This window comes from Chelonia mydas, chromosome 5 (assembly GCF_015237465.2).
Source record: "Chelonia mydas isolate rCheMyd1 chromosome 5, rCheMyd1.pri.v2, whole genome shotgun sequence".
In the NCBI taxonomy this organism is placed as follows: Eukaryota; Metazoa; Chordata; order Testudines; family Cheloniidae; genus Chelonia; species Chelonia mydas.
In genome coordinates, this window is record NC_051245.2 from 30082850 (window position 1) to 30095603 (window position 12754).

The window sequence follows — 12754 nt, forward strand, 5'->3', positions numbered from 1 at the left end:
TTTTAGGGCTATGGAGCACCAAACCACATCCTGTAATATACATGAATCTCTCCCCCCCCCCCCCCCCCCCCCGCTTTTTTTAAATTATGCAGTATCATTTAAGGCTAATAAAACAATCAAGGACAATATTTTTATTCTCTATTCCCAGCATTTTATTATTTTTATTTAAATATAACATACTGTACATTGTTGATCAGCCTTTAAAAAAACAAAAACCCCCACCCTCTTTAACTTGATCAGGAGTCCCCTCTTATGGTAAAAGGAACTATAATACTCTGGGAAGACTGTCTGCAGCACAATTCTACCACAGTAAATACCAGAGCATGCCTATAGTGCAGGCCATCATTTTCCTTCAAGAATTTTTTATTTTTGTTAACCATCAGGAACCAACCATTCGTTCCACAGAATAGCTCCTGTCCCCATCTCTGTTCACTTTAGAAAAGTGAAATTTTCTATTCTTGGCCTCTGTGAGCAGCGATATGTTTTGCTAGAAGCTGTTTTAGTGTTTTGAAATCCTGTAATTATGAATGTTTACATATACACTCCCCTAAGTCATCTAAATGGTTCTGTGAAATGAGAACCTAGTTTGTACCATAGATGTTGTTAAAGTGGTTATCCAATACTATACTTGCTCAACCAAACATTTAATTTTTGTTGTGGGTGGTCCATTATACATTGTCATATGCAATTATTACTTTAAAAATTTAAACAAGAAAACCTCCCTCTCCATATGACAAGTTTTGCTATTCAGTCTCAATTACAAATTTAATTTTAACCTCTGAAATTCTACTGTTGGTCGATTTTTTTAAAAAATCTCATTCATCAACAAATAGGTTGGAAACCAAATACCATGAAATGCACTGGTAGCTGCAAGCCAAAATGCTGTGCCTCAAATGTACTTTTTTGTTATAAAACAGACAACTTTGTTTTGAGGAACAGGAAATACAATCTGACCGTTCTTTATGTTTTACATGTTATGGGAAAGCTGCTGCTGCTGTTTTTTTTTTTTAATACACAGCTAATACTTAAATAACAATTAACATTGGAAGTGCTGGCTAAGCATCGACTCAAATAAGTTATAGAAGATCACAATAACACCAGCCTTTCTTCAGGTAAAACTTTAGTTAAAAAAAAAAAAAGACAATTTAGCAAGACTCTCCTTTTGTATCAAAATACAGGTTCCAAACAATAAAAATAAAACCAACTTTCCCCCAACAATACTGAAGATAGAACTGCACGTCAATATAATCTCATAGTTATCACTTAAAAGTATTTAGAAAAATTATTATTATACTACTTTTTTTTCTCACTACGGACACCGCAGAGAAGTTTATGCATTTATTTAGTGGAATACAATGTGAAGACAGTGGTACATGTTGGCTGATGTACTGTTTTCTATTAAAAAGAAAAGGAGGACCTGTGGCACCTTAGAGACGAACCAATTTATCCGAGCTCATGAAAGCTTATGCTCAGATAAATTGGTTCGTCTCTAAGGTGCCACTAGTCCTCCTTTTTGCGGATACAGACTAACATGGCTGCTACTCTGAAACCTGTTTTCTATTAATCTGCTCTAACAAAATGAATCTCAAGACAGTTATATTGATGAGTTTTCCAGAGCTCTCTAAATTTACAGAAATAAGTGAAGCAAAAAACAACCTTATATTCCGTTAGGTTGACCAGACTTCATAATAGGCTTTAACTCATTTGCTTAAATTAAGCTGTGGGAATAGTAACATTTCATAAAAAGTGCCTGATATTGTGTTTTTTGAGCATTCATTTATTGTGATGGATATGAAAGACATTCTAACTTGGGACACGGTTGCTGTTTTTTTAGCTGGCTCTCATAATGTTATATGCATATGAAAGTAGTCTCTGATAATTGCATGATCATGAATATTCTATGGTCTTTTTTCAGGAAATGGTCCCAATATATGTCTGTGGCTCTTCAAGCTGTCAATGAGGACAATTTAGTTGAACATGAAGGTTACTGAATAAGGACTGCAGGAGTGTGCTCTTTTTGGACTCACTTTTCGGGAGCCAAATTCTGCTCTCAGGTGCTTCCAACTGCACAGGATAATTCTGCTTGCATTTAAATGCATGCAATATTGCAATCTCATTAAAATCAATGGGCATGAGTCACATTTAGAGATTGTTCCAAAGGCAACTACAGGCAGTGAAAAGATTCCCATTAACTGCAATGAATTTTGGATCAGACCCCGAAGAAAGACTATACATTAGTCTCAAATACTATGAGAATCAATGGGATTCAAATCAATGGGATCTGAATTACATACACATACACATCCCAAACACGAACGCACCTGAGTACAGATTTGGCCTCTCCATCCACTTCATACAAGCAACAAGACCCTCCTGACAATGTATTTCTTGAAGTTTGTTCTTGACTGATGGCAGGTAGGATTCACAAACATAAACACATCCAATGTGTGTGATAAATCTGAGCACTGCTTCAGGTCCTTTTGCTTAAGTGCAAAACGGTTTAGAAGAAAACAGATTGGACATATTCACTGCAATGCTGACTTTACCTTAAAGACTTGTCTGTTTCCTATTCTCAGGCAGTCAGTGAGGTTTTGAAAGTTTACTCTATCAACCCCTGTGAGAAAAGCTGAAAAAAGGGGAAGAAATAAGGAAGCAACTGAGGAAATCATTTAAAACCAAAAAAAGATATTTAACATCCTATTAAATAAATAACTTAGAGAGAAATAAAAAGGAATGAAGTTAGAATACACAGGCATACCACACTATTCATTTTGTTAGAACAGTTTAACTCTAATATGCTTATATTTCCTAATCCTATCCATTCTTCCATGAGGCTACTCCAGAAACTTCTTTATTTGTGCATATGACCCAAGTGCTTCCAGTAAATGCTTGCATGTTTAACTGTTCATTGGATCATTAGGCTTGAATGAGCAATGAAGGTCTTTGATATGAGTTAGTATTCCATAAATAACTTTCCCCAAAGATCATTCAACAGATTGTCTCACGTCCTGCAAGTTCTATCGCAGAGATAAAAAAACATTATTCACACTGGGAATAGTTCCCATCCCATTTGATCCAGCTTGTATCTTGATTATAAGATATGACACAGAACTAATTAAAAGTCCTTCATGTGCCAGCAATGAGCACAAAACCTTCAAAGGCTTCCCCCCTTTTTCAAACAAGCAGACGTCTGCACTGTTTCTTTGCCTTTACTCTTCAAGAGGATTACCAAGTATACTTGACAAAAGAGCCTTTGGTTCAACTGCATCAATAAAACAGTTCCTTCATCTATGACATTACTACCATTGGAAGAAAGTGAGCTGAGGTGTTTTTCCTCCTTGTTTTCTGTCCTCTCTTTGTAGCTCCTCTTCCATTCAAGGCCACAAACATTTGTCTTCCATTGTGCTTCCAATTTAAGGATGCGTATGTGTTGTATCCATTTTCTTCTATTCTTTCCTTCAATTTACAATCGCTGTTAAACTCTTTCTGTAAGAAGAGAAAAATGAACAGGCCAGTTCAGAATGTAAAGACTTTTTAACCATATTGAGGATAAAATAATATCTTATACAATAATAACCTGAAGGATTCCAAAGTGCTTTACAACTTTTCTACATAATCTAGATGATTATTATAAAATTATATGGTTTGCTTATTGAAATATTTAATTGCATGCACATTATAACACATCGGTTATGCTACAAAATAAAAATGTAACCGATTGGGCAGTAAATAATTACATATAGTAATAAAAGTATATAATTCACCCACTAGTGTAATGAAGCCACCTCTGGGATAGAACATGGCAGCAATGAAACATCAGTTTCTTAGTTATAAGGTTTCTCTACGTCGCAGTCATGGACTCATTCACTATGTTGCACTTCTAAACAAATGCAATCTTTGACGTGTCTTGATCCAGGTTATTGGTAGCACATGTTAAATGAATCTATAAACTATACATTTTAAACTGTAAAGGCTCATTTAAACTAAAGTCCATTCATACCGCTGTGGCATTGCAAAGGAGACTTTAAGTGGGTGCAAATCACTCTGGCAGTGTAAATGGACCTTAAAGTGGGTGTGATGCCCCTTTAACATGCCAAAATGGTATAAAGGGCCTTACCAGAAATAAGGATCAGGACCTGAAAGATTTCAGTGCCTGGCCCAATATCCATATTGTAAGAATGTTCACAGTGAACCTAACAAAATTCTGCATGCACACTTCCAAGGATGAATGGTTTCCATTTTTGAAGAAAATTGGTATCAGTTTGCTAGGAGAGGATGTAAAACATAAAAGGCAAGTATGTTGTCATGAGAGGCTAATTGTTTCTGTAATATTTACCATACACAGATCTGCTTTTCAGGAGTGATGACAAGAATGTCTTTAATAAACAAATAGCTTCCATATTGAAAAAAGGAAGCCATTTCAATAAAGCCACTTAAATACAAATTGGAACTCTTTTGCAAATAGGTCATTTGAAACCCTGCACATTGAAATGTGCAGTAAGACACAAAGCAGTATATATTTCTGTAATTCCTACATTTCAGAAAGCAAGTTCTTATTTACAGGGAAGCCCAAAAGAACCCTACAATGGAACATGTAAACATTGACCTGACCTGCCTGCCTACCTACATATGGTAATTCTAAGGCATCTATTCAAATGCCAAGACAAAAATTAACAAGAAAGAATATGCTGAAATAATAAATTGTTATTTATGGTACAAATAAGATTATTTTGAGGTGCTTTAGACATTTTATTTTTGATGAATGTCATTAGATACTTTGAGCATTTAAAATGTAAAAACCATCCACAGATATATAGTAGGAACATTTATATAGCAGATAGTTTAAGTGAGTCTTTAAAATAATTACGTGGTTTCACAGACATTTGAAGATACATAGAGGCAATATACGACAACTACTTTACATACAATTCATATAAATCTTCACTACTTATTCCTGTAGATTTCCATTTTAAAAAGTGATCAAGAGTTCATTATACTTAGATACTACTAAGAACTTTCAAACCCTTGCTTAATCTTTCACCTATCCTCAGGGCTTTTCTACCCTCGAAGGGCTACAGCTGCATTGCTACAGTACTTTAATGTACACACTACCTACACGAACAGGAAGGGTTCTTCCATCAATGTAGGTCATCCATCTTTCTGAGAGGTGGTACCTAGGTTGATGGAAGAATTCTTCTGTAGACCGAGCACTGTCTACACCAGGGGTTAGGTAGGCTTTACTATACTGCTCAAGGATATAGATTCTTCACAGCCGTGAGTGATGTAGCTGGGTCAACCTAACTTTTTCGTGCAGACCAGGCCTCAGTTATAAACTACAGAAAACATACTTTTGTTTTCTTCACACAGTTGACTGAATCAGTCACACTCAATTTGACTTTCAAAATGCTCTGAGTCACAGTATTAGTCCATTAGCAGAGTTATGTAAGCTTGGAAAAACATCTCCAGGGGATATGCTCTCCCTTTCCGAAACAGCTCTTTATATTCACCACTTTAGAAACCTAAAGACTGCTTGGACTTGCTTTAATATGCCATCATTTGCTTTAATGGAGAAAAAAAGGCAAGTGGCCATTAAATTAAGCAACAGCTCTAAGCCACACTAATTCTCCTTCTGTCTGGTCAGTCCTGAATCTGATAAATAAATCAAATTAATGAGCTCCTGCCCCTTTGCCTGCTCATACTAGCTGTAAAATACCAGTCAAAAAGGCTGGCAAATATTTTTGCTAAAAATAAAAATAACTCATTTGACTCCTTTTTCCCAGATGCAGAATTCTGATCCAATCTTTCAGCATAGTTCACAGATGATATAAAGAGATTACATGATGGAATCAGGTGGTAAAAAAGTTTTACTGGCATAAATTTGGGCATCAAACCCATTAGTGAATTATGCAGGCTATTCTAAACAAATGCCAGTGTCATGCTCTACCTGCATGTCATGCTCTACCTGCGAGTTTATATATGGTCACCAGCCAATCAGGGTCAAGATCATGGGAGCTGGCTGAGGAATCCTAGAAGCTAGCCTACCCAAGTCTGAATTCTAAAGTAAGTCAAAGAGTTGGTGCAGTGGGATGGCCAGTGCTGCTTCCTGAGGACCCACTGGGCCTGGGTTCAAGACTGGAATTTGAGACCAGGGTCCTGACATATACACTATAGATATATGTAGTATGTGTGTAAACCAGAGTTTAGTTCACCCATTCATAGGGTTATATTATGTGCATCTGTGAAAATGATTGGTGATAATTCATATCTTACACAAACACATATTCTATCTTTTATAGGTAAGTACAAGTTTACCAAACTCTGATTAACCAAAGTTTGATTATGTTCCTGAGGATGCGATTATCCCCCTCTCTACAGTATTCTTGTGCAATAATCAGCGTTGCCCCTTTAAAGCTGGTGAATCTGTAAAGCTGACCACTATGCTGTCCAGTGCACTCTAGGGTTGGGAACCTGGTGTACAGCCTTTAAATGTCTTCCAAGCTGTTGCTCCATCATCTGAAACTCCTGTTTATGAGGTTTCAGATGCCCCCCCCAAATTATTGACAAACAGGATTGTACTGTAGACATGAAAGAATAAAATACCTTTAACATTTTAATTTCTTTTTAGATTCTTCCCAAATTGTCTGCAGTTTTCATGCTGTGTTGGCTGCTACTTAGTGGGAGACCTGACCGGACCAGACACCAGAACAGGCCATTTCCATGACGAATGCCAGCAGCCACTGCCAAACTTTAGCCTAATGAACTAACCACGATGAGCTGGTTTATGAGAGCCTGAAATTTTGATGAACAACTCCTTGCAGCTCTAATTACTAGAAAATTACAGATAACTGAGCAAGTCTATGCTTATGACTCCTGCAGGGGGGGAAACTATGGTTATGACTCCTGCAGTCCATTTTGAAAACAAAAGCAACATACTTACAGAGCCATAGACTTTTCCTTTCTTGTTCATGGCTAAGTAATAGTTGCTGTTAATCGATTTAACAGCCACAACTCCAATTTCCACTGATGTTATCTCCAATATGCCTAAAATACAAAAATGAAATAAAATAAATCAATAAATGAGAGGCTCAGCTCAAAGACTTTTAATCATTTCATTGAAGAGAGAGATCTGCCCGTTATAGAAAAAAAGAGATCAAATTTAAAATGAATCCCTTCAAATCATGCTAAAATCCAGTTAATATTCAGAACCAACCAACAAGCTTTAGTAACATTCCTCTTCAACTCACTACAAGAGAATACACAAACATTGTTTCAATTATCATGTTTCCTTTGCTAACCCTGCATTTAAAACCCCCATAAAATACGTAAACAGCTCCACCCTTAGCATAGATTTCACTAAAAGTTACCAAAAGAGACATCTGAACTACAGAATTAAATTAAATCTACAGCATATGTCAGTAGAATGTCAGATTTGCCCCAATCTTCAAAAACAGTGGTAAACTATTTATTCCTCGTAGGACATTTAGATAAACTAAATCTCTCGGCTGCATTGAGCTGATAAATTCATTTTTGGCAAGTGTGTTGACATTCTGGGATATAGTAAGACTAACCTTGATGTTCACATTATCTTGGGATGACAGAGAAACACTCTGCTCTGTTTGTAATAAATGTGATTAGCATTTTTTTGTTAAAGAAGAAAACTTTCTGGGATACTGAACGGCTCAAAGGACCAGTAATGGGATACAGAGTCTTTTATCTTTAGGTTATTTTAATCCATATTGGGTTGTGAGTGTGACAAGTCACTGCCCCATGTGTGATGTTAGTGGTTCCTGTTAATATTAGACAAGTCTCAATATCAACAAAACCACCACAAAAATGTCATCCCACAGTGTCAGTAGCAGGCCAGTGGGTATGAAGATGGAGCTAAAACTGAACATGTCCACACTGGGATTCATATCTTGTTTAGGAGCCATATTTAAATTCAGGTTAAATATAGCTCATGTTAAACTGGTTTCTAACATGGCTTATGCAGCCAGTGTAGGTGAGTACAAACCTTTCTCCCTAATATATAAACAGGTTTATATGACGTGCTAAAATAGTGGCCTGCCTATACTAGTGCTCATCAAGTTGATACAACCAGAAAAACTGCATGAGTGATCGCAATGGTGGGAAATTTTAGGAATAACAAATCCTAGGCCTTCTACACTGGCCAAGCAACCTTAGGAACAAATTTACTTGGAACCAGGTTTCAGCAAGTTTTCTACAGTGATGAGCTGCCAACACTTGAAGCAATGGCAACCCACAACAATTTCCCTCCAAGCTTGTGATAAACCTTGTGTCCAAGGGGTGCAAGTGCTCTCAGAATTAAGGGATGGGGTGCTGGGGAATCCATTTGTTTTCCCAGTCACCTAAAAATTCCATATTATAATCACAACTAGGGAAGAAAACAACATAACTAGGCATTCAGTGCATTAGCTGGCAATGTTTATTTTTTGTCCTTAAAAACCATATTGAGTACATTCAAACTACAGAACCTAATTTACCTCAGTTTGAAGTGGGGCTTGGGGTGAAGACCTTAGTGAGGTCTTCCTTTCCTGGGCCTTTCTTTCATAATTGTGCTACATACAGGGAAAAGCCCATTGTGAGTGGGGAACATTGGTGGAGTGATGCTAAGAAGCTTGCAATAATGCTGTCTGGTCTGTAGTAAAGGAATTCTGCCTCTAGCATGGAGGGCTTGTAGGAGGAAATCTGTTGTTTGGGCCATGCATATTAAAAGCATTGTGAATCTATGTATGAGAGAACTATCAGGTAATCTTTAATGGTGAACAAGCTGGTGTGGTAGTTAACATTTACCAAAAATAAAGAAAAACATCAAATGGACCCAGTCAATATTATGGATTGTTTTTTCTCACTGAAGGATAAGTGGCTTCACTGGTGCCTCCCGCAGCCACAGAAGTGAGTGAAGGCTTTCCACTGACCTGTTAGGAGTCGGGTTTTGTACTAACAGCCTGCCACAACTAGCCTGATCCTGCTGTTCCTGCATGCACAAAAGTTTAATTGACTTTAATAATAGCCACGAGCAGGAAACAATGGGGGAATCAGGCCCTTCCAAATTTCCTTTTTGAAAATGAAAGGCTATTTTTAAGCAGAAAGCAGAATTAGAAGTTTTCCAGTTTCTCCGTCTTGTCCACTTTGAGAGTTACAAACTATCCTTTGGGCTCTGTTTTTTGTTTATTTAATTTACTCTGAATTTATCAAATCTCTTATTACAAATTTAGGATGATAACAGATATGTGTGACTCAAATCTATACCTATAATAAAATATAAATCCTGACAGGCATGAACAATTGAGGCAGTCCATATTATTGGAAACTTTGAAACAGCCCTCTTTCCTTCTGCCATAAGTCTTGTGAGTTCATATTTTCATCTGAAATAAGATAAATCATCATAGTGTGGGATAATATAATGCACAGAATTCTGTAATCTAAACGAACTCCATTATGGTGAGATGAGCTTGATTATCTACTGAAGTCTACATTAATCTCCCCTGAGAACCTAAACACTTATAGTGAAAATGCAATGAATAGTGGTGCAGGTCCACTGCCAGTGAGAAGCAGGGAAAGAGGTTTGCAATAAGATCCTGATCTCAACTCTCTCACCTCCAAAGGCAGGAAAAACAGTAACAGTAGAGACCCATTGGGAATCTGGAGCTTCCTGACTAGCACCAGTCAGGAAAAGACATGGGCAGTCAGATCAGTGAAAGTGTATGATATCTCAGTCAACATTAACATACACATGCTTTAGGGGCTGACTGTAAAGTCAGCTTGAAGTATAACTTGAGTTCCCATCCACATAAACAAATCTCTAGCTTGAATTAGATGGTACTTTAAACTCAAACTAGCTGGCCTATCGGGGATGCTACTGATGTTTGAGCTAGTGATGGAATGGGGATGTGGCTACTCTATGCTGGCAACCCAATCACAATGGGTGTTGTTTTTGGTGTGGCCACTCTCCCTCGAGCCAGGCTAATGAGAGGTGTTAACCCAAGGTCTGTTCTATACTTAAAACTTAGACTGACATGGCTGTAGCACTGACGGGTGTGAAAAATCCACACCCCTAAGTGCTATAGCTATGGAAACCTTACCTCACATATATATGCAGCTAAGTCAATGGAAGAATGCTTCCATCAACCTAGCTACTATCGCTCAGGGAGGTGGAGTTCCTACAGTAATGGAAGAAACCCCTTCCATTGCTCTATTCTGTGTCTTAACTACAGGATTGCCCTATGCCACTCTAGTGCCCATAGTGTAAACATGGCTTAACTCTTTAGTGAAGATGTACCTTTTGGCAGCATAGCCAAAGGGAAATAAGGCTGGGACAGGAGTGAGGAGCTCCCAAGTTCTAATTCTAATTCTGCTTCTATTACAGTGGAGGCTACATTGCGTCATTTCACCCTTCCATACCCTGGATTCCCCTGTAAAATGGGGCAATAATACTTCTTTACTAACCACAGAGGAGAGTTTGAGAATTAATTAATTAGGGCCAGATCCTCAGATGACCTAAACCAGTGTAGCTCCATTGACTTAAGTGGAGTTAAGGCAATTTACACCAGCTGAGGATATGGTCTTTAATGTTTACACAGCTCTTTTGAAATTTATTGCCACGTTCACCTGTCACACCCATATAGCTTCGGCCCATATTGGCTTTCCTACAAGAGCATTCTATGATGAACAGCAGCTCTCTAGTTTCACCCAGCTGTTGGCCATCCATCTCCCTCAAAGTACTCCAGCTCAGAAACAAGCATCGCTAAATGGAGTGTATAGGACAACCCCTTGGTGGGGTGAATATGTGGTGCAAGCACTCCCTCCTCTGCCAGCTGCTCCCTTTTCCTGTGTGATTGATATGTTTTTGCTCTTTCCATGCCAGACAATGATGGGGAGAACACAGACCATTATTTATAAGGAAATTTTAAATGGCTGTAATTCCTAGTGTGGTTCAAATAAAACCAGGTTGGATCCATTTCTAACAATAAAAAATCTACATTAGCATTTCAAGGGACTTTATTAATAAAGATATGTCAATTTTGATTAAACTGAATTATATTTTGTCATATTATACTTGTAAGAATTGCAACATGTTAAAATAAAATGTCATTCTATTGACCAATATAGTATCACTTTTCAATAGAATATATTTGTGAAATTTTCAAGTGCAGTTTGAAATTGGATAGTATATTACTCAAGTACAAAATTGGAATTGAATTAGCCAGTCCTGTTTTGTACTTGAATGATGCACAAATATGTTGTACGTTGATACAGTACTTTAATGCCTACAGTGCAATGAACCTTACTCAGTAGAAGATCAAATACAATAGATTTTTTTGGTAAATTGTGGTCACAATCTCACACTCCACGTTATCCTCACTGATAGAGTGGAAACTAGCTCACCAGGATGAATGTTATTGCACTGGAATTAGTTTGACTGCACCGAGTAATGCTTGCCTAAAATGTGGCTAGGTTCTTCTGAACTATTATTAGTTTACCATCACCATTGGTACAGGATTTATTCTCACTGAGTAAGTATGTTATAAAAACTTGGAAGCGTGGATAAAAAACATGATTTATGTCCCAAATTATAACTTCATAAATTCTCACCTCCAGAGTCTTTCTGGAGATTTCAGTGGAGGTTCATGTTTGAAATTAATCCTATGTTCTTAATTTACTCTCAGGTGGGTAACATCAACCAAATTCTGTGCTTACTTCCGCCCCCCTTCCCCATTGCCAATGCAACCTTGGAAACTTCAATAGAGCTGCACACTAGGTCTGTACAGAATTTGGCTCTACTAGATCACAGTGCTTCTCTCCCTATGCAATTTGGCCTAACGTATAGTCTCTTCTTTAGAGAAGTTATGTTTCAGGGCCCCAATTGAAAGTCCATTTAAGGCAATGGAATCTTCCTGTTTATTCTGTGATACAGCCATATGCATAACAACATTTAGATGAGACCACCAGTTAATTTGACATAGGTCACAAAAGAGCCACATATTGACTTTCAGAGCTGGAATGGATTCAAACCAATGGCCTCTGATAAAAAAGATGAAAATACCTGCATACAAGTACTAGTCACTTAAGTCATTGCGGCATAAGTTGGCCCGGGTAAGAAAGAAACAGATTCTTACAGTAGAACATCCCCAAATTGTAATTAAAGTTCTTTTCACCATCTAATGATTAAGGGAAATATTTGTGGCAAAATACATTATAGGTCAACTTCCCACTTCAGTCAACCATTATTCCATGCATTTATACAACGTCCAGCACAATAAATTCCTGATTTATGACTGGGGCTTGTAGGCACTGCTGCGATACAAATATTAAATAATGATACTACAACCAGGGCTTGCAGGATTAGGCCCTATATGGTGCAGAAGTTTCATATTCCACAAATACAATAAGCTTCAGCATGACAGATAAACAGGGTCTGGCATTTTCATGACTTAGTCTTTTAATTTCTATAAAATATGTAAAGTGGAAATTTTGTGTATAATTTGCCTTCATAATAACCACTATGAAAAACTAATGAAGCAATTTTGGGGAATCTCAGTAGTAGTTGCTCAATTCAGTTTCATGTCTTGTAGGAATTTGGAAAGAAAAAGAAAAAAATCTTTGTGGCCTCCATTATGGTTTTAAAACAGATATCACACTATTATTTTACAGTCGTAACTCTATAAACTGCAACAATTACAGCTAATCCCATTTCACCACATCCACTGTAACAGCATGGTTTTCAATACCCAAA

The 12754-nt window shown here is 37.3% G+C and overlaps 1 protein-coding gene across 3 annotated transcripts in view; it reads right to left on the reverse strand.

The window, feature by feature from the left end:
• Positions 1-134: 134 nt before the first annotated feature.
• The window catches only part of FGF10 (fibroblast growth factor 10), an 81788-nt gene continuing 69168 nt past the window's right edge, over positions 135-12754 (reverse strand). For 2 of the 3 annotated variants that reach the window (XR_006291193.1, XR_006291194.1), the window contains 3 exons: positions 6938-7041; positions 1551-3486; positions 135-1388 (listed from right to left, as the gene is read on the reverse strand). Coding sequence is in view for 1 of the 3 variants with exons in the window: in XM_043547505.1 (XP_043403440.1) it covers positions 3289-3486; positions 6938-7041 (302 nt within the window). In the remaining 2 variants the exon portion in view is untranslated. Of the gene's footprint in view, positions 3487-6937; positions 7042-12754 lie in introns of all 3 variants that reach the window. The other variant, XM_043547505.1, reaches the window with a different exon arrangement.